Source organism: Sapajus apella, unplaced genomic scaffold (genome assembly GCF_009761245.1).
Source record: "Sapajus apella isolate SASKATOON/1434 unplaced genomic scaffold, GSC_monkey_1.0 scaffold614, whole genome shotgun sequence".
Taxonomy (NCBI): domain Eukaryota; kingdom Metazoa; phylum Chordata; class Mammalia; order Primates; family Cebidae; genus Sapajus; species Sapajus apella.
The window spans coordinates 4,596-25,862 of NW_022437540.1; the positions used below are offsets into that span (position 1 = coordinate 4,596).

Sequence of the window (21,267 nt, forward strand, 5' to 3'; positions counted from 1 at the left end):
ATTTTTTGTAGTTTTAGTAGAGACGGGGTTTCACCATGTTGACCAGGATGGTCTCGATCTCTTGACCTCGTGATCCACCCGCCTCGGCCTCCCAAAGTGCTGGGATTACAGGCTTGAGCCACCGCGCCCGGCCCATTCATGTAATTTTTATTTATTTATTTATTTTGAGACAGGATCTCACTTTGTCACCCAGGCTGGAGCACAGTTGTGTAATCTCAGCTCACTGCAACCTCCTCCTCCCTGAAGGCTCAAGAAATCCTCCCGCTTCAGCCCTCCCAGTAGCTGGGACCACAGGTGTGCATCTTCACGCCTGGCTAATTTTTTTTTTTTTTTTAATTGAGACAGAGTTTCACTCTTGTTGCCCAGGCAGGAGTGCAATGGTGCGATCTTGGCCCACTGCAACCTCTGTCTTCCAGGTTCGGGTGATTCTCCTGCCTCAGCCTCCTGAGTAGCTGGGATTACAGGCATGCGCTACCATGCCCAGCTAAATTTTGTGTTTTTAGTAGAGACGGGGTTTCTGCATGTTGGTCAGGCTGGTCTCGATCTCCTGACCTCAGGTGGTCTGCCTGCCTCAGCCTCCCAAAGTGCTGGGATTACAGGCGTGAGTCACCACACCCAGTCTTATTTATGTACTTTTATTCAATGTCCATTCTCCTAAGAGTATACAGAACCAGGCCATGGAACTTTTTTCTCTCAGGAATGCTCTGTTCTGGGCACACAGAGTGCACACGCTGTGACCCTGCCTTGGTTGCTGGACATTTGGCAGCAGCCACAGCCTTTTGGAGGGTGGGGTGTAAGCAGCCGGAGGTCCTACAGGCCTCCAAGCAGGAGGGAGCAGGAAGACTCGTGAGAGAGGCCAAAGTGGATGCCGGTGGCCCCACCACATCATCGCTGGCCACAGAACCACCTTCTTCATTTTTAAAATGTGAAATAACGCTTCCTGTCCTGCTGGCTGCCTCACTGTGCAGCGCTGATTTTGGGAAATGCAGTGTGCTGCCAGATGTGTAGAATGAGGCCTTAGGTTGCAGCCTTCATCATTGAAGCCGGGCCTCTCCAGTGGTGCAGAGAAATGAGAGGCAGGGATGCTCTCCTGAGGATACAGGCCTTCATGCACCCTGACGGAGTGGGCGAGAGCCAAGCAAAGGCAGGGTCCGTTCCCTCTCCACAAGTACTTCCTCTCTGGCTTAGTTCACCAGAACCTGGCACCGACTATGGGAGGCTGGCAGCTCAGCTGCGTCCTCCAAAAAGATGAGTGTGTGAACCCAGAAAATGTGAGACGGGTCTTAGTCAATTCAGAGTTTATTTTGCCAAGATTGAGGATGCACCCGTGACACAGCTCAGAAGGTCCTGACAGCATGTGCCCAAGATGGTCAGTGTGAGTTAAAGAGGAAGGGAACGTGAAGTGTGGCTGGCAGGCAAAGACAGGTCTTTAGTTAAAGCTGAGAGGCGCTCCTGGCCAATGGTGGTCAGGAGCACTTTCTGTTACAGACTAAGGGTACACATTGGCTTCAGGGTGAGGGGGCTTATCAGAAGCTTAGAATGTTTGTGTGGAGAAGTTTATGGCAGGCTTGGAATCTCTGGGAGAATGGGGTTTATCTTGGGGCAGACATCTTTCCAGCCAGAGGGTGGTTTATCTTGGGACTAGCATGTCTCTGGTCGGGAGGAGTTTGAATGTTTCTGGTTGGAGATGTTATTTGTGGTTTATGGTCATGCTGACTTTAGCCATTAGGCTGATGCCCTTTGGATTTATTTAAGCAGTTTTTTAATTAAGGTGAACTTTTAGAGTGAGGGGCTTGTCCCAGATGGCGATGCTCCTGCTCTGTCAATCCAGACCCTCTAGTTATAAAAAGGAGGAAGGATGGCGTGTTCTTTCTGGCTACTTCCTGCTGACAAGGGGATGGAGAGTTTTCTGGTCTCAGGTTGACTGTAAGAGAATGCCGTCTGTAGATGTTTTTGGGTAGTTGTTTGTGAAATGGCCGTGATCCTGTGAGTTAAAAATCTTTGAAAAAGATTAATCAGGCAAGGTAAAAACTTTAGGCCCAGACATATTATTGGGAGAGGGCCTAGGAGTGGGGTGACCTATGCTGTGATTTTGTTTTCAAACCAAGAATTTGTGTGGTTGTTTTGGTACTACCTTAGCTTTTTAGCCTTTTCTTTAAGGTTTTTAGCAGTGTTTTTTACTAGGCTGGATTGGTTAATATAGAAATATTTCTTACCTAATGAGAGGCAGAGGCACATGTTTGGAAAGGCCCATGTGTTATTTTCTGTTAGCAACCATTATTCCTGCTATGAGGATAATAATTAAGCAAAATGCTATAGTAATTAAGATTTTCTGTCTGATATTTCACCCTGAGGGCGCTACAGTATATAGACCTACTGCAAATAGTAGAGTGAGTAAAGCAGTTCCCAAAAGGGTGGTGTAGTAAATAATTTCCACTAAAAAGTTTTAATATTTGGTTTAAAAGGAGAGGTAGAAATGACAAAAGTATTTGGTGAGGTAGGGGTGAGACTGCATAAAATGCGTAGTTCTCACTTAGTTACTTATCCTTTATGAGTCTCAGCTTAAGATTTCCTGTTTCTTTATATTGATATTTAGGACCTTTTTTTGGGCCATCAGGGTTTGCTTCCTTAGTTTTCCAGGTTTTGACTTGAGAGTGATGTATTTAGAAGTTGATTCCTGCAGCAGATCCGGTCTTAATAACTACCCTGGGTTCTGTGGACTCACTAGACATGGGGCGGAGGATTCCGGGCACCCTCAGTTATTAGTTGTCAGCAGCAGCAGTGAAGAGATTTTCTCCTGTGATGGTTGTGGGGCTTAGAGACAGCACCTGCTGAAACATCTAGTTTTCAGTTTATAGGGCTTTGAGAAAGCACAGCTTATTTTGGAAAATTTTAGCAAGAAAAAGTAGAATTTAAATGAAACAGCAGGAAGTAATAAAAATTGAAAAACATTAGGCAACACTAGAATTTAACAACAGGTGTGCTATAGTTTTTGAAACAAATTTTCTCTTTCCAGTTTCCCATTTTTATTAAAAGACAAGTCATGTTAGGATTGGTTTGCTTAAGTATACTTGGCTTAACTATTTGCATACAGTGCAGCAAGAATAATTATTTGTTACATAGGCCTTTTAAATTGGCTTTGATAGAACTTTGTTCCATAGAAGGAATCTGAGGTAAGACCTTTTTAAAGCCAATCCTAGCCATGGGTCTGTACCATTAAATACCTATGAGTTGGTGAATTTCTCTCCTCTTGAGGTCCCAAGATAACTTGGGGTCCCTGGCCTGCTAGAAAGTGACATTCTTTACTTACCACAGATCAGAAACCCTGTACAGGGACTGTATACACAGAATATGAGGCTGGTTTTCCAAGGGCTTTTTTGCTTTATAAGTTAAGTTTGATTCCTTAAAGGAAAGCACACCATTCCAGTTAAAAACTTGGTAAAAATAACCAGTTTTTCCAATTCTGTCCTGTTACAAAAGAAAATAGATTCTTATTGCACTTATGCAAATAACTATATTGCCATAACTTAAGAATACTAACAGATAGTTTCCAAATTCTGGACAAGATTAGGTAGAGAGAAACAAGTGTGCTCCAAATTTTGTTTATGGGAGTTTACTAAATTGTTAGAAGCTATTAATAGCTCAAAAGAAAAATTTATTTGACTTTGAAAAGCAAAACAGGGATTAGCGATATTTTAAGCAAAATGTTAAAAAGATTACTCCAGTCTCCTATTAGTTTGGTTCATGCAGTTAATTCCTGTCCTGATTGATGTTAATCAACATTTTAGCTCTTTAAGAGTTTTGAACATTTATCCTCAATTCTGATGTTACAATCTCCAAAGTTATCAGAAATCTGTATTTGCGAGCACCTGTTAGAGCTTTACAGCTTATTATGAAACCACCTTTCATAGGACCAAAACAAGACAATTGTTTATAGATGACAAAAAGTTTTAGGGTAGCCATAGTTAAATACATAGTTGATGAGGATATTGATTGTGTGCCACAATCAATAATTTTAACATAACAATTATAGTTATTACTGATAATGTACACTAAGGTATATCAGAATTATAGGAGTTTCCCATAACTTTGGGACACATACCAATAACATATTTATGCAATGTAGCCCAAAGAAAGCCAAACACCATTTTATATCTGACAGTGCTTCCTGTATGATTTTATACCAAATAAGCCAAATTTTACCTTTGTACTAGTGTGCTATTAATGTTAAACTTAATTTCTAATAAAAGCTTGATGCATTTACCCAATTTTAATGTCTGACCATAAGGTAAAATTTTTTATAGACTCTTTTTAACCCTTTATAATTTTTGTTAAAGAGCAGGTTAGTGCTTTAAGAAAAACCCATTGTGCTTTTATTTTAATGCTCGATTTACAGAAAAACTGGATGATACCCCTTCAACTTTAGCCAGTATGTTTACACAGAGAATTTTCTTTACAATTAATGTTTCAAAACTTGCTTAAACCTTTAAAACAATTCCTTAACCTTTTAATCTAGGTAAAAACTCCACATTCTTGTGCCTCCTTATAATCTTGTTACCAAAAGTATATTTTACTTTCCTTACACACCTTGCACATAGACTGTTTCTTAAATTTTTTTATTAGATTCAATCTAAAGTCATTAAAGATCTTCAGTGGTTTTAAATACATGTTACATGTTAACTTTTAGCAGCCTTTACCTTTGTTGAAAACCTTGGTACATTTGGGATTTTAATTATGTGCTAGGTGTACAGTCGAAGACCTAGACAGAATTGCAGATAAGGTTTGGCTTGTTCCAGCATTGAACTCCATGTGTCCTAGGTTTTTCCCTAGTGGCAAAGCAGGCAAGTTGTACAGCTAAGTTATAGTGACATTTTATAAAGCATTCAGGAGGCCTAATTACTTTTACATTATACAACATTTATTGTATAAATTCCCTTTTATAAAATTTTTCATGACTTTCACAGACAATTTCCAACATGCCTTAGCTTTCTGACTTATAAACATCCCTTTCTTTAAACAAACAGTTAATTTACTTTAGGACAAAAATTTACCATATAAGGTTTTTTTTATATATGTTTCCCTTTCTTTAATATTAAAGATGATAACAATTATTTCCCAAAACAAACTTCTTCATGTCTGTGGACTAGACTGCCTAAGGCCACAAGATTAAAATTTAGGATATTTTACTAAATAATTTAAGATGTAGCTATCTTCATTAAACCAATATTAATGTTTCATTTATTAAAAAATTACATAAGCAAAGATTATTTTGTTTGGACTGAGTTATAGTTTTGTAGCCTTTATGCCAAATTTTGACACCTTATAGAATTTGGCAGAGGTAAGTATGAAATTGCTTGATTAATAAGTGTAAACAAAAATGTATGCCGGCAACTTTTAAGACATTTCTAATCTTAATGTATCAGTAAGTTTTAAAAATCAAAGTTGCATGAACTGAAAGGTTCCGCAGCTTTTACTTTTCCCTTAAAAAATATTTGACTTAAGTGCTTATTTTTCTTAGGCCAATTAATTACAGCTCTTTTAATAGACATTGCACACAACACATATATAGCCACAGAGACAGTCGGAAGAAGATTCAGTAGTTATAAGATTTTTTTTTCCTGCTAATTTCCCAATTGGATTATTGGCACCTTTTCAGCTTTCCCAAGCAGCCCAGGGCCACCAGAAGTTATTTTTGGGTTTTTCATACATGTACCAAAGTAGCAAGGCAGAGTGGAGAAACATAATTCGGTTACCTGGGAAAAACCCTTTTCCAGGAAAACAAGATTGATGAAGAGAAAAATATAAGGTCTTTTGAATATACTTATAGCATTGATTTGTAACAAATCATACATGGAGAGAGGGACATGAACACAAACGATGCCTTTAACCTCAGCCATTTCTCAAGACGGGGAATGGCATAGTTGGGGTTTGAACCGGTAACAGGTGGAGAAGGAGGAGGAGTGGATTTTGGAGCTGAAGGCTTGGAGGCAGGAGGGGTCACTGGGGTGGAAGGTTTCGATGGGTGAGGAGCAGATGTGGAGGATAAAAATACAGAGGGCATTCATCTGCAGGGTCAAAAAGAGTTTTAGAGGAAGGAAAGACCCAGGGAGGGTTTTTATTAAGAAGAAAGATTTTATGAGAGGTGCAAGCTTGACACGGAGGGTTGCAATTTAAGGTAGAAGTAGAAGAAGGCCTGAATATAGAGAACCTCTTGCCATTTGCCATTCCTGGTTATAAAGTTGTTAAGGTTCCTGAGAATTTGCAAGTCAAAGGTGCCACTTGTGGACCGTCAGCTATCATTATCTAATGTGTATTGGGGCCAGGCTGGGTTACAGCACAGGACTAAACACTTAAGCCAAGTTTGGTGAGGTTGTGAAGAAGTTTGGTACCTATGTGGGCTGGTGAGAAGAAGCAGAGGGTGTCTGTTTTGGTTCCAGGCATCCACAAACAAAAGGCAGAGACCTGGAATTCTCTTTGTAAAGAGGACGGCCAAACTGAGAAGAAACTGGGTGTCCCCAAGATGTCCTCTAGTTTAGCCTCACTGGTCCTCCGAGCACCAGCATAGTCAACCTGAGTTTTCCTGGGCACCACGAGAAAGCCCGGTTTGGGGGTGGGGGAGATCTTACCAGTTGGCTGGATTAATGTCCGATGTTGGATGTTTTCGTTGGAAACAGCAAAGGACCTCTTGGACTGCAGCCGCATGAGGAAGAGAGAGAGAGAGAGAGAGAAAAAACAGGAGGATGAGGGAAAAGTGAAGTGAGAGAAAAGATGGCATGGGTGTCTAGGGACGCTCAGGATTCAGGAATTAACTCAGGATGAGCTGCTGTTGCCCACTGGTTCCTGGATTGCAAGAGACCCTCTGCCCCCAGCACCCATCCCAGGTTTCAGCACCAAATGTAAGAGTTAAAGAAAGAGGAAAGAAACACGAAACGTGGCTGGCAGTTAAAGATAGATTTACTTGAGTTAAAACCTGAGAGGAGCTCCTGGACAATTGCGGTCAGGAGTGCTTTCTCTTACAGACTAAGAGTATATATTGGTTTTAGGGTGAGGGGGCTTATCAGAAGCTTGCAATGTTTATATGTGTGGAGAAGTTTATGGTAGAGTTGGAATCTCTTTGGGAGGAGAGGAGGTTATCTTGGGGCAGACATCTTCCTGGCCAGAGGTGGGTTTATCTTGGGGCTAGCATGTCTCTGGTCTGGGAGGAGTGTGAATGTTTCTGGTTGGAGATGTTACTTGTACTTTATCGTCATGCTGACCTTAGCCATTAGGCTGATGCCCTTTGGATTGAGATGGTTTTTTATTAAGGTGAACTTTAGAATGAGGGGCTTGTCTAAAATGGTGATGTTCCTGCCCTGTCAGTCAGAGCACAGCTTGGTCTTATACATTTTAGGGAGATATGAGACAACCAATAATATTATGTAAAAAGGACATTAGTTCCCTATGGAAAGGTGGGGAGAACTCAAAGCAATCCCCCACCGGCTTCGAGGTCACAGGTTGGTGAGAGACAAAAGGTAGGGTTGCATTCTTTTGAGTTTCTGGTAAGTCTTTCCAAAGGAGGCCGTCAGAATATGCATCTGTCTCTGTAAGCAGAGGGGGACTTGGAATACCATAGAGGCATACTTGCCCTGAGAAGTTCCAGCTTGAAGGGGCCCAAGATATTTTCCTTTCACAGGCTTAAGTCCTGACCCCCTGAGCCTCAGAGTAAGATCCCATTGGAAATAAGGTTGTTGCAGATAATTAGTTCAGATGGGGTCTTGCTGGCACAGGGTGGCCTGATCCAATGCTTGGCATCCTCCTACACAGTCAGAAAAAAGCCCAGGTGACTATAGACAGACTGGAGCCAGCGTTCACACACCAAGGAGTGCCAAGGATGGTGGGCCACCACTGTGAACTAGGAGGGGGCAAGGAAGGGTCCTCGCCAGGGCTTTCAGACAGGGCCCGGCCCTGCCCACACCTTGATTTCAGGCTCTGGGCTCCAGAACCTGGAAATAACACGTCCCTGTTGTTTTAAGCCTCCAATGTGTGGTGATTTGTTATGGAAGCTGCAGGAAACTCATGCAGATGCCACAAGTTGGGGGATGGCTCGGGCCAGTCTCACTTGGGCTGAGCAAGAGACTCATGCAGATGCCACTTGTTGGGGGTGGCCCAGATCAGCTTCACTTGGAGTGAGCCTCCGGAGGCTTATGCAGACACTGCTTGTTGGGGGCCAGCCCAGGTCAGCCTCGGAAGACTGGGAAGGGGAAGAGAGTTAGGGGTGCTGGATGGGGGAAGGTGGTCTAGGGAGTCCCAAGCATTAGGATCTTTGGGCATGGGAGCTAATTTGTGTGAGTTTTCTTTTAAGGGTGCCAGATGGAGTTTTTTCCCAGTTGTCTTTAAGGGAAAAAGGAAGACAGGTCCCTGTCTCCAACCAAGAGCATAGTTCATTTCTTCTTGAGAAACTGGACTTTTATCATTCACATATTGAATTAAAAGTTGACATACCCAATCCTTGTTTGACCCAAACTTTGGCCGGAAAACTGAGGGTTTGAGGATGGGTTCCTGAATCTGAATGAAACAATAGTATTTTATCATTTGTTGCTTTTTCTTGTGTTTGGTGCTCTCATTATCTTTCCAATATTTGAACATGAGACCTAGATGACTATTAGGGGAAATGTTATTGTTGCTAGGTTTATCTTTTTTATCCCGTGCCTTACTTGGGGTATTTCCCATCTTGGAGAAAGTGTCTGTGGGCTCAATCCCCTCTCTCTCTCTTTTTTTTTTTTTTTTTTTGAGACAGAATCTCACTCTGTCACCCAGGCTAGAGTGCAGTGGTGTGATCTCGGCTCACTACAACCCCTGCCTCCTGGGTTTAAGTGATTCTCCTGCCTCAGTCTCCTGAGTAGCTGGGATTATAGGCACATGTCACCATGCCTGGCTAATTTTTGTGTTTATAGTAGAGATGGGGTTTCACTGTGTTAGCCAGGATGGTCTTGATCTCCTGACCCTGCGATCTGCCTGCCTTGGCCTCCCAAAGTGCTGGGATTACGGGCGTGAGCCACCATGCCTGGCCTAGCTCAACCTCTCTTAGTAGAGATTTCTTGTACCCTCTAGAGGCTCAACCCCTCATTTTAGGGATTTCTTGCCTTTCCCTTATCTAGAGGCTCAATCCCCCTTACTGGAGGTTTCTTGCACTCTTCAGCTTTCACTTCATCCTTCTCTATCCACTTCCCTCACAGGAATTTTAGGTCCCTCTTAGCATTGGCAGGTCAGTATAAACCCCACAACAGTATAAACTCCATATGAGGTGACCATGGAACCACAGATCTGGACTTCACACTCATTTTACACTCAGTTGTGCATCTCATTTACACATTTTCAACCTCCAAGATATCCTGACTATCAAGAAAATACTTTGTCACCCCTGTGACTTTTATCTTGGTCTGTGCACAGTTTCCTGGCCACAAAATAAATGCAATATGTGAAGCTCCTTTCCACTTACATTGCTGAGAGTCCCAGTTTATTCATCACATGGGGAGGGGTCTCAATCCCTCATCCCTGAGGCCACTGCAGTGAGGCAATGTGACACATTTCCTCATGAGAGGAGAAAGGCGATCCTGGACAAGCCTCTAGGTTGTTCAGAACAAGAACTCAAAGTTGCAATGAAAACACTTAGACAAAAGGTTTCTCAGCAAGACAAATTTACTTCTGCAGAAGGGTGCTGCTCACACTTTCAGCCGCTACAAGAGCACACTGAACAAAGGAGAGAAGGGGTTTTTATTCCTAACACAGTTACTGTTTCTGTGTCCTTCCCCTGTTGGCTGGGGTTGGGATCTAAGCTGATCCCAAGTGGCTAAAACTTAAACTTTTCTAAATAAGGTAATAAAATGAAAGCTTTGAAGGCTGAAGCAGAGAAGGGGATGAGTAATGAGGGGCGGGGGTTGTTGATTTATAACCTTACAACGTATGAAGAGGAACTTAGCAGTACAAGGCACGTTTGGGCATGTCAGGACATGGCTAATGCAGGAAGGGTATTCACAGAAGAGCTGTTTGAGCGGGGGAGGGGCAGTTCACAGCAGAACAGGTAGCTTAGGAGAAGGGACAAGGAAGTTGTCTTGAGAACAAAGAACAAGGAAGTTAAAAGTTAAATCTTTGAAGAGGAACTTACTGTCTCATGGTATCTGACACTGTGAAGTTAAAAGTTAAATCTTTGAAGAAGAACTTACTGCCTCACAGCATCTGTGTAAACAAAGGTATGAGGCCAGTTTTTCTAAGGGATTTTATTGGCTCCATAAGTGAAGTTTGGTTCCTTAAAGGAAAGCACACCATTCCAGTCAAAGCCTTGGTAAAATAACCAGTTTCTCCAGTTGTGTCCTGTTATAAATGAAAGCAAATTCTTATTGCAAATAACTGTATTGTCATAAGTTAAGAGTACTCACAAATAGTTTCTTAATTCTGGAGAAATCAGGTAGAGAGAAACAAATGTGCTTCACATTTTATTCATAGGACTATATTTTAGTCAATTGTTAAAAGCTGTAAATAGGCCGGGTGTGGTGGCTCATGCCTGTAATCCCAGCACTTTGGGAGGCCAAGGTAGGTGAATCACCTGAGGTCAGGAGTTTAAGACCACCCTGGTCAACATGGTGAAACATCGCTCTACTAAAAATACAAGGCATAAACCACTGCACCCGGCCTGGTGTCCTTTTTACACCTAGGAGTCAAAGCCCTGTAACTCAATGTCACAAGTACTTTAAAAGCACAAAATCTTAATTTAAAAGTAATTTTAGGCTGGGTGCAGTGGCTCATGCCTATAATCCCAGCAGTTTGGAAGGCCGAGGTGGGAGGATTGCTTGAGGTGAAGAGTTCAAGACCAACCTGGCCCACATGGTGAAACCCCATCTTTACTAAAAATACAAAAATTATCCAGGTATGGTAGCAGGAGCCTCTAATCCCAGCCATTTGGGAGCCCGAAGCAGGATAATTGCTTGAACCCAGGAGGCAGAGGTTGCAGTGACCCAAGATTGCATCATTGAACTCCAGCTTGGGTGACAGAGTAAGACTCTGTCTCAAGAAAAATATTCTTAATCTCAGCTTTTTCCTAAGCAAAGTAAAACTTAATAATATGACAACTTGATCGTAAAAGATTTTGGTTTTTTAAAAATATATAAATCCTCTTATTGTGACTTACACCAACCATTCATGACATGCTTGGACTTTCTGGTTGGTCCTGAATACATCCCTCTTCCTTAAACAACCAGTCATTTTACTCTAGGACAAAATTTATCCAAGATTTTTTCTCATATAAAATTATTTCTCCTTAAGCTTTCTTACTGAAAAAAAAAAAAAAAAAAACCTCTATAGTTTTATAACTTTCTTTACATCTCTTTTATTTTCTGGTTTCTTTTACCTTGTTTTATACATGACTTTTAAGTAAGCTTTGAATTAGACAAAAATCGTTCACTTTTTTAAAGGGACACACTTTTTTTTTAAAGAAAGGATGTTTTCCTACAAATATATTTTATTGGAAAACACACAAATAATGAAATATCTATTAGTTAATCTGACTTTAGATTCTAAATTATGGTGAGCTTGTCTACAAGTATTTATCCTATTACATTTACCTAATTATTTTATTTTAATTGTTTATCTGGATTATTTATGAAAATTGCAGTAGTCATCATTTAAAGTTATGGAACCACTGTTGCAAAATTATAACGGAGAGAGTGAAAAAGATTTCACCTGAATCCTTTTGGATTTTTTTTTTTTTTTTGAGATGAAGTTTCAATCTTGTCACCCAGCGCTGGAGTACAATGGCACAATCTTGGCTCACTGCAACCTCTGCCTCCCAGGTTCAAGCAATCCTCTTGCCTCAACCTCCCAAGTAGTTGGGATTACAGTTGCCTGCCACCATGTGCAGCTAATTTTTTTATTTTTAGTAGAGATAGGGTTTCACTATGTTGGCCAGGCTGGTCTTGAACTCCTGACCTTGTGATTCACCTGCCTCAAGCCCCCAAAGTGCTGGGATTACAGGCATGAGCCACCATGCTAAGCCTCCATTTTGCTTTTAACCTCCAAGCTGTCCTTGTTCATTCCTGGCCATAGGCCAAACTAACTTTGGGAGGAACTTAGTTTATAGTTTAGCTTTGAAACGAAGACAATAACAAACCTTAATGCCTGTGGACTAGACCTCCTAAAGCCACAAGATTAGAAGTTATGATAATCTTACCAAATTCCAGAAGTAACTATTTTATTAAACCAATATAAATGTGTCATTAAGATTACATAAGCAAAGATCATTCTTTTTTGGGCTGAGTTTACTTTTGTAACCCCTATGCCAAATTTTGACACCTTATTGTATTTGGCAGGGATAAATATGAAATTGCTTGATTAATAAACGCAAACAAGGCCAGGCATGATGGCTCACACCTGTAATCCCAGCACTTTGGGAGGCCAAGGCGGGTGGATCACGAGGTCAAGAGATCGAGACCATGCTGGTCAACATGGTGAAACCCCGCCTCTACTAAAAATACAAAAATTCAGCTGGGCATGGTGGTGTGTGCCTGTAATCCCAGCTACTCAGGAGGCTGAGGCAAGAGAATTGCCTGAACCTGGGAGGCGGAGGTTGTGGTGAGCCAAGATCGCGCCATTGCACTCCAGCCTGGGTAACAAGAGCGAAACTCCATCTCAAAAAATAAATAAATAAATAAAAACCCAAGAGTAACCTCTGTTGCAATAAATATTTTAGTCCACAAAAAAAAAAAAAAAAACAGCAGGGCTGGGTGCGGTGGCTCACACCTGTAATCCCAACACTTTGGGAGGCCGAGGTGAGTGGATCATGAGGTCAAGAGATCAAGACCATCCTGGCCAACATGGTGAAACCCTGTCTCTACTAAAAATAGAAAAATTAGCTGGGCGTGGCAGCATGCACCTTTATTCCCAGTTACATGGGAGGCTGAGGCAGGAGAATCAATCGCTTGAACCTGGGAGGTGGAGGTTGCAGTCAGCTGAGATCTCACTACTACACTCCAGCCTGGCAACAGAGCAAGACACTGTCTTAAAAAAAAGGAACACAAATACAAAAGTAAGCTGTTTAAGAGCTGAGATGAACTTGTCTGTTTACATTTTTGGGGTTCAATAAGGAAAAACAGGTTTCTCCCCCAAGGGGAGTCTGGCACCTTCTTGGTTTTCTTTAAGGAACCTCAGGCTATTATAAACTATTTTAGACCCTTCATGCAACAGAGGGTGCGACAGAAAGGAGAGACAGCAGAAGTAAATGAAAAGAACAGAGTTCAGTCAACTGAGAAGAAAAAAGCTTTTGCTCAAAAAAAAAAGATAAGGTCCTAGGAGAAAAACAAAAACATGGAGGCCTTTCAAATACAAACAGACATGTATGCACACATATACACACACATCTTGGATGTAGCTTTTAATTAAGCTGACTTTTGACCATTGAGCTCCTTTAAAATATCTTTTAAGTCTCATTACCATATTTAGCTAGGACACATTGCTGCTATTTCAGCCATTGCTCTTTCAGTTTGGCCTGGGTAGCAAATAGGTGGCCTTGTTTTGTAAGTTAAGACCCTTAGTAGTCAAAATAGAAAACCTTTCCTCTTGTTTTTTTTTTTAATTTTTTTTTTTTTTGAGACGGAGTTTCGCTCTTGTTACCCAGGCCGGAGTGCAATGGCGCGATCTCGGCTCACCGCAACCTCTGCCTCCTGGGTTCAGGCAATTCTCCTGCCCCAGCCTCCTGAGTAGCTGGGATTACAGGCACGCGCCACCATGCCCAGCTAATTTTTTGTAGTTTTAGTAGAGATGGGGTTTCACCGTGTTGACCAGGATGGTCTCGATCTCTTGACCTCGTGATCCACCCGCCTCGGCCTCCCAAAGTGCTGGGATTACAGGCTTGAGCCACCGCGCCTGGCCTTTTTTTTAATTTTTAATTTTTTTCTTTCTTCTCGCCCTCCTCCCCCCTATCCCAGACGGAGTCTCGCGCTGTCGCCAGGCTGGAGTGCAGTGGCGCAATCTTGGCTCACCACAACCTCTGCCTCCCGGGTTCAAGCAATTTTCCTGCCTCTGCCTCCCGAGTAGCTGGGATTACAGGTGCCTGCCACCACGCACGGCTAATTTTTGTATTTTTAGTAGAGATGGGATTTCACCATGTTGGCCAAGATGGTCTCAATCTCTTGACCTCATGATCTCCTGCCTCAGCCTCCCAAAGTTCTGGGAGTACAGGCGTGAGCCACCGTGCCCAGGCCTCCTCTTTTTTTTCCTTTTGATGGCCATGTTTCTCTCCCACCATACCATGCATGTGTGTGTGGGTGTGCCTGCGTGTGTCTGTGTGTGTGTGGGGGTGTGAATTTAGCCACTTCAGAGGCCTTGTTCCCCATAATTTGGAACTGTCCTTTGGATTTGATGAAGTCAGAGTTGATCAAACCCAATGGGAAAATGACCAAAACAACAACAACAACAAACAGTAACAACGAAAACAGTTAAGCAAAACAAATGACGGCGCAACATACACGGCCACTGAGCGCACTAGGGGTGAGGAGAAACTGAGACCAGCTGGTTGTTAATCTTAACTTTGGCCAAGACAAATGCCAATTCAGTTGCTTACCTAGGGGTGGGTCTCAGGCTCTCTGCCATCCCAGAGGCAGGAAAGAAACCTCATCCCTGCTGCGAGCGAGTACAGACTCCATAGAGGAGTTACTGTCTTCCACTGTCACAGAAGCAGGAAAAACTTGCCTTCCCTGTTGGAAACAAGTAAAACTGTTAAAAAAAAAAAAAAAAAAAAAAAAAAAGGCAGTGTATAGCAACATAAACTTTAGATCTCAATCAAATTTTGGGAGATCAGGGATTCTCTGCAGGGGGCACTGCCAGACCTCAGCAAATTGTCCTGTTGGTTTGAGCCATAAAGTTAGCTCATTCCAGTACAAAGCACCGATAGCAGTTTTGTCAAAGGTCAGGGGCGTCTCCACTCAGAATCCCTTCGTGGCTGCCAAAATGTGAACCCAGAAAATCTGAGACAGGTCTCAGTTCATTTAGAAAGTTTATTTTGCCAGGTTGAGGGTGCACGCCCATGACACAGCTCAGGAGGTCCAGCGCTGTGCCCAAGGTGGTCGGGACAGAGTTTGGTTTTGTACATTTTAGGGAGACGGGAGACATCAACATAGGTTAAGTGAACATTGGTCCAGTCTGGAAAGACAGGACAACGCGAATCAAAGGCAGGAAGACTCCAATGGGGAGGGGCTTCCAGGTCACAGGTAGGTAAGAGACAAACAGTTGCCTTCTTCTGCACTTCTGATTAGCCTTTCCAAAGGAAGCAATCAGATATGCATTGATCTCAGTGAGCAGAGCGGTGACATGGAATAGAATGGGAGGCAGGTTTGCCCTAAGCAGCTTAGTGATATTTTCCTTTCACACTGCCGAGCCCCAGGAACCTGTGCTTGTCACTGTGGTGGACAGGTTCAGCCAGTGAGACCGTGCAGGCAGTGCCCTCAGCGCTTCCTAGGACAGGGCCTGGTGAGCATGTGGGCACTCGGTATCCAAGTCTGTAACTGGCTGAGTGGAGCACGGTGTTCAAGGGTCTGTTCCTCCTGGGACTGTTTCTCCAGGATAATCATTTTTTTTTTCGAGATGGAGTCTCGCTCTGTGGCCCAGGCTGGAGTACAGTGGACAAACTCGGCTCACTGCAGCCTCCATCCACCCCCCACCCTGGGTTCAGGCGATTCTCCTGCCTCAACCTCTGGAGTAGCTGGGATTACAGGCATCCACCACCACACCCAGCTAATTTTTTGTATTTTTAGTAGGGACGGGGTTTCATCGTGTTGACCAGGCTGGTCTCGAACTTCTGACCTCATGATCCACCTGTCTCGGCCTGCCAAAGTGGTGGGGTTACAGGCATGAGCCACTGTGCCTGGCCTGAGAATTCTTTCTTTCATTTTGGTTCTACTGTAAATATTTTCCCACATCAAAATTCTTCACAAACAGAATCTAAATGGTTGCATATTTTATCAAGTGGCCACACCATAATGCATCTAGTGATTTTCTTACCAATGGTCCTTGATGATGTTGGCAAGTGTTACTACGGCACTGTGGTGGGCGGTTTTTTGTCTCCATTTCTGAACTTCCAGTTGAGGCTCACCTTCTGTTCACATAATCTCCACCACTCAGCATGGCGTGTGAAGCTTTTCCTGGAAGCCCAGGCCAGCTGGCCTTGCTGGTGAGCATGGAGGATCCAGTGGGCCAGGGGGTCAGAGAGTCCCAGGAAGGGGTCCAGGTCTTGCTTCAGGTTTGCAGCCATGGCATGTGGGGTGGGGGGCAGGCTCTGGCTCCCTCAAAGTGGCCTCCACAGGAGGGGAAGCTGTGCCTTTTGCATGCATCTTGGCTGGACTCGTGTTTGAGCTGGGACAGAGCCTGGTACTTTGTTTCCCTTTTCAGGTATCCGGGGTCTCTGCTGGCGTCTGGAAGCAGGTGTTTTGTCTAATGTGTCTGGTTTTGTAGTTGTTCACAGCCAGAGGGAAAGACTCATAGCAGTGAGTCCCTCCTGGTCAGAGGCAGAAGTGCCCCTCACCCACCTTTCCCTCACTGCCGATGTGGGAGCTGAGTGGGTGGGGCCTGTCTCTCCTGTGCTGGAGGCGCCGCCTTGCCTCCTGGTCCTCCCATCTTGGTGGCTCCTTGCGGGTTCTGTCTTTCCTGTGCCTGCCCTTTGACCCTAGTGTAACGCATCTGTTTTCTCTGGTTGCTTTCAGAGTTTCCATTTTGTCGCTGATTTTTCAGCAATTTGACTATGCAGTGCTCTTCGGTATGATTTTCTGTTCATCTTGCGTAGGGTTCATTGACCGTCGTGCTGTGTTGCTTGGTTTTCATCACAGTGTGGCACCTGTGGCCTTGTTGTGGACGCGCCTCTTGCCCTCTCGTTCACCTCAGCCCCTGGTTCTTTGTGCAGGGTGCTGCTTCACCTTGTCCCTGGTCTCCAGAGCTCTGCTCATTTTTCTTTCTTTGGCCCCTCTCCTTGTGAACTTTTGTTTGGGTATTTTCTGCTGCCAGTGTTTATATTCACTGCCTTTTCTTCTGCACTCTCTGACCTGCTCATCATCCTGTTCAGTGGATGTTTTATTGTACTAAATAAAGTAAACTTAATGTAAAACTGGCCACTTTAACTAGTTTTTGGCCACAGTTCAGCAGCATAAAGCACATTCACACCGTTCTACAGCCATCACAACACCTGTCTCCAGACGTTCTCATCTTCCCAAACTGAGGCTCTGTCCCCAGGAAACACTCCCTGCCCCCAGCCCCAGCACCCCATTCCACTTTTCTGCCTCTTTGGATTTGACACTCCAGGGATCTCAGCAGTATGGAAGGCTTCAGGAATTTGAATGTCATATTAGTCCTTCTGTCAGGTCAGAAAGAAGGGACATCACAGCCTGGGATGGGGAGGGCAGCAGGGGCCACAGCCCAAGCTGAAGCAGGGGACTGGCCTGAGAGGGGCGCTGGGAGGGCGGAGGCACAGTCCATCAGGAGCAGCTGGGGAACCATTCATCTTTTGTGGCCATCTTTCCTTGTATTTGACAGGTGCTCCTCAGGCAGCATGAAGAAGAAATAAGTAAAGACTTTCCATCCAGTGAGATCCAGCGCTTGCGAGAGCAGAACATGAGCTTGCGAAACGTGATTGCACAGATGAGGAAAGAAATGGAGACTCTCAGCCATCAGATTCCTCTTCCCGCCCAGAGAGCGGGGGAGAGCACAGAGGCAAACCAGCCTGACCCAAAGGCAGGGGGAGATGCAAACCAGCCTGACCTAAAGGCGGGGGCAGATGCCGCCACTCCTGGTGAGTAAGGGGGAGAAGTGGAGAAGGGGAGACAGGGACAGAAAGGGGAAGGGGGAGAGGAAGGGAGGAGGACAGATGGGAGCATAGGTCTAGGCTGACTTCAAGGAGGTTTCATTTCAGAGTCCTATAAGTTAACATCCCCTGTAACAAATTCAAAGTATGGGCCCGGTGCAGTGGCTCATGCCTGTAATCCCAGTACTTTGGGAGGCCAAGGTGACCATGAGGTCAGGAGATGGAGACCAGCCTGGCCAACATGGTGACACCATGTCTCTACTAAAAATACAAAAATTAGCTGGGCGTGGTAGTGTCTGCCTGTAGTCCCAGCTACTCTGGAGGCTGAGGCAGGAGAATCACTTGAACCTGGGAGGCAGAAGTTGCAGTGAGCCGAGATCGAGCCACTGCACTCCAGCCTGGTGGCAGAGCTAGACTCTGTCTCAAAATAAATAAATTAATTAATTAATTTAAAAATAAAAATAAATTCAACGTATGAAAACTGCTTTTTACTCCAACAGAAAGAATCTTAAGTTTTATACCAAAAAGCTTTTCAGTTTGTCAAGTGGAAGGAAAAATGAGGGTACCTGCTTGACACACTCAAAAACCTAAGTCTTAGACTTGGACCAGGGCTGGCTTGGTGCCACGCCATCCCTGAGCAGTTGGTAGCAGGCGCCAGTGGACCTTGGGCCCTTCCTCCAGCGCAGCATCCGTGGCAGAGCTGCTGAGGGCCACCCAACGCCCAGGGACTCCATGAGTGGCCGTGGGTGGGTGGATGCCGGGATGGATGCAGAGTGTCTGTTCTCAAGATGGGACTCGGCTCCCCCGGACAGAGGCACGTGGGCTGGCAGCAGGTGGAGCGTTTGCTCCTGATTGCTGAGCCCTTCCTGGAGAGCACAGAGGCTGTGCTGGTCTCTGGCTGCCACACCCTAGCGAGTGAGGGGAGGGGAGGCCTTTCAGTCTGGCACACACACACAGAGTGTGGAAACTGCTGTGAAGCTGCTGTATGGGGAGGACAGGGACAGTAAAGCCAGTGGGCATGAGCTGGAATTGACTCCCTGAGCTGGTGCTCACGGCCAGGAGGTGGGAAAGGATGCTGTGTATGTGTTATGTTCACGGGGCTTTTTTTTTTTTTTGGCAGATTATGTTCTGGCCCTTGAAGCAGAAATACGAAATCTAAAGCATAAGTTTAAAACCCTGGAAGAGCAGCTGGAAGATGTGTTGGATCCTTTAACCATGTCGTCACCTCGTGCTAAGTCTCAGCCCAGCATCTGCACCTCGACAGAGACCACTGGTAAGAGTCTGCATCTCACCGGGCTACTTGCTGTCCCTTTACAAACCGAAACCTGCAGAAAGCCCACTCACTCAGTCGTACAGCTCGAGGCTATTGTGGAGGTCAGCATCCTCAGGCCCAGCAGCCCCCAGTGCTCCCTGCAGAGCCCATGTGTGCCAGCTACTCCCTGCAGCTGGCGCTCCCTGTGTCGGTGTGAATGGAATTCTGTGGCACCTGTGCTTCTGTCTGTGAATGGAATTCTGTGGCACCTGTGCTTCTGCCTGGCTTCTTCAGACCTGCGTTGTGTTTCCTTTGCTAATGCCAGGCTCTTCTCCAAAGCATCATACAATTCACACTCTGTCAGCGGCGTGCGAGGAAGCCCCTGGTGCCGCATCCATGCCAGTTCCTGCATGGTCAGCAGCTCTTCTGTTCCCTCTAGGGGACATGTAGCACATCCTGTTTTGGTTTAATTTGCAAATTCGGCCGGGCGCGGTGGCTCAAGCCTGTAATCCCAGCACTTTGGGAGGCCGAGGCAGGTGGATCACGAGGTCAAGAGATCGAGACCATCCTGGTCAACATGGTGAAACCCCGTCTCTACTAAAAATACAAAACATTAGCTGGGCATGGTGGCGCGTGCCTGTAATCCCAGCTACTCAGGAGGCTGAGGCAGGAGAATTGCCTGAACCCAGGAGGCGGAGGTTGCAGTGAGCCGAGATCGCGCCATTGCACTCCAGCCTGGGTAACAAGGGCGAAACTCCGTCTCAAAAAAAAAAAAAATTTGCAAATTCTTGGGATTGAACATTTCTGTGTGCATGGGTGTATGATTGGCTAGGGCTGCCATAACTCAACACCATATCCTGGGTGGCTAAGAAAACCAGGATTTATTGTCTCACTTCTGGAGTCTGCATGTTTGAGATCAGGCTGCCGGCAGGGTGGGTTCCTCCTGAGGCCTTTCCATAGCTTGCAGACGGTGCTCTCTCCCTGTGTCCTAGTGTGGCCTCTCCCTGTGTCCTCATGTGGCCCCTCCCCTGCGTGCTCACTCCTGGTGTCTCTTCCTCTTCTTATAAAGACTCTAGTCCAGGGCCCCACCCTTGGGACCTCATGTGGCCTTAACTGCCTCCTTAAAGGCCCTGTCTCCAAATGTAGTCATGCTCGGGGTTAGATCTTCAACCTATAAATTTGGAGGGGACACAGTTCAGTCCATAGAATTGGCCTTTGATAGCCTCTCTTTTGAAGCTCCAGGTCAAGTCTTTTGCTCATTTTTCATTGGATTATCTGCCTTTTGTCATAGAATTTTAGGGTGTTTCATTCTGAATATGAGCCTATTGTCAGTTATATGTGTTGCAATTATCTTCTCCCAACCCATGGTTTGCCTTTTATTCTTCACTGGTGTCTTTGGTGAATGGAAGATCTTAATTTCAAGACAAACGCCGAGGCTAGTCTATTCCATTGTGGTAAGTCCAACATCAAAAGGTTCATTCTAACATTCTAGCTTTCTTTTTCGTTATTTTAATTTCCTTTTTCATTATTCTAACTTCCTTTTCGCCGGTGATCACTAACAGAGTTACTTAGATAGAGTCCTCTTGGTGTAACCAATCCCCCATTGCTGCTGCAGCCCCTTCCTCTATTTGGAGGCCCCTCTCCTGCCTAGATGCCCCCACACCAGCGAGCTTGACAGCCCACCCTGGCTGCCTTCCACAGAGATGCCCCTCACCCTGCTGGAGCCACAGCCCCACTTAGCATAGGGGAGGCAGGCCCCACCTGCAGCCCTAAGGCAGGAAAAGAAAGGGAGGGGCCTGACAGGACATTCCACCGGCATCGTCAGATTGTCTCAAATAAGGGAGGTTTTGGCCAGGTGCTGGAGTGCGTGCCTGTAATCCCAGCACTTTGGGAGGCCGAGGTGGATAGATCGCCTGAGGTCAGGAGTTCAAGACCAGCCTGGCCAACATGGTCAAACCCCATCTCTACTAAAAATACAAAAATTAGGCCGGGCGCGGTGGCTCAAGCCTGTAATCCCAGCACTTTGGGAGGCAGAGGCGGGTGGATCACGAGGTCAAAAGATCGAGACCATCCTGGTCAACATGGTGAAACCCCGTCTCTACTAAAAATACAAAAAATTAGCTGGGCATGGTGGTGCGTGCCTGTAATCCCAACTACTCAGGAGGCTGAGGCAGGAGAATTGCCTGAACCCAGGAGGCGG

The 21,267-nt window shown here is 45.0% G+C and overlaps 1 protein-coding gene across 1 annotated transcript in view; it reads left to right on the forward strand.

Moving 5' to 3' along the window:
- LOC116546138 (coiled-coil domain-containing protein 57-like) overlaps nucleotides 1–21,267 on the forward strand; it is a gene marked incomplete at its 5' end in the record, with an annotated part of 36,125 nt that overhangs the window by 1,802 nt on the left and 13,056 nt on the right. The window contains 2 exons of the mRNA XM_032272477.1: nucleotides 17,548–17,803; nucleotides 18,936–19,088. Of these exons, the coding sequence (XP_032128368.1) occupies nucleotides 17,548–17,803; nucleotides 18,936–19,088 (409 nt within the window). The remainder of the gene's footprint in view (nucleotides 1–17,547; nucleotides 17,804–18,935; nucleotides 19,089–21,267) is intronic.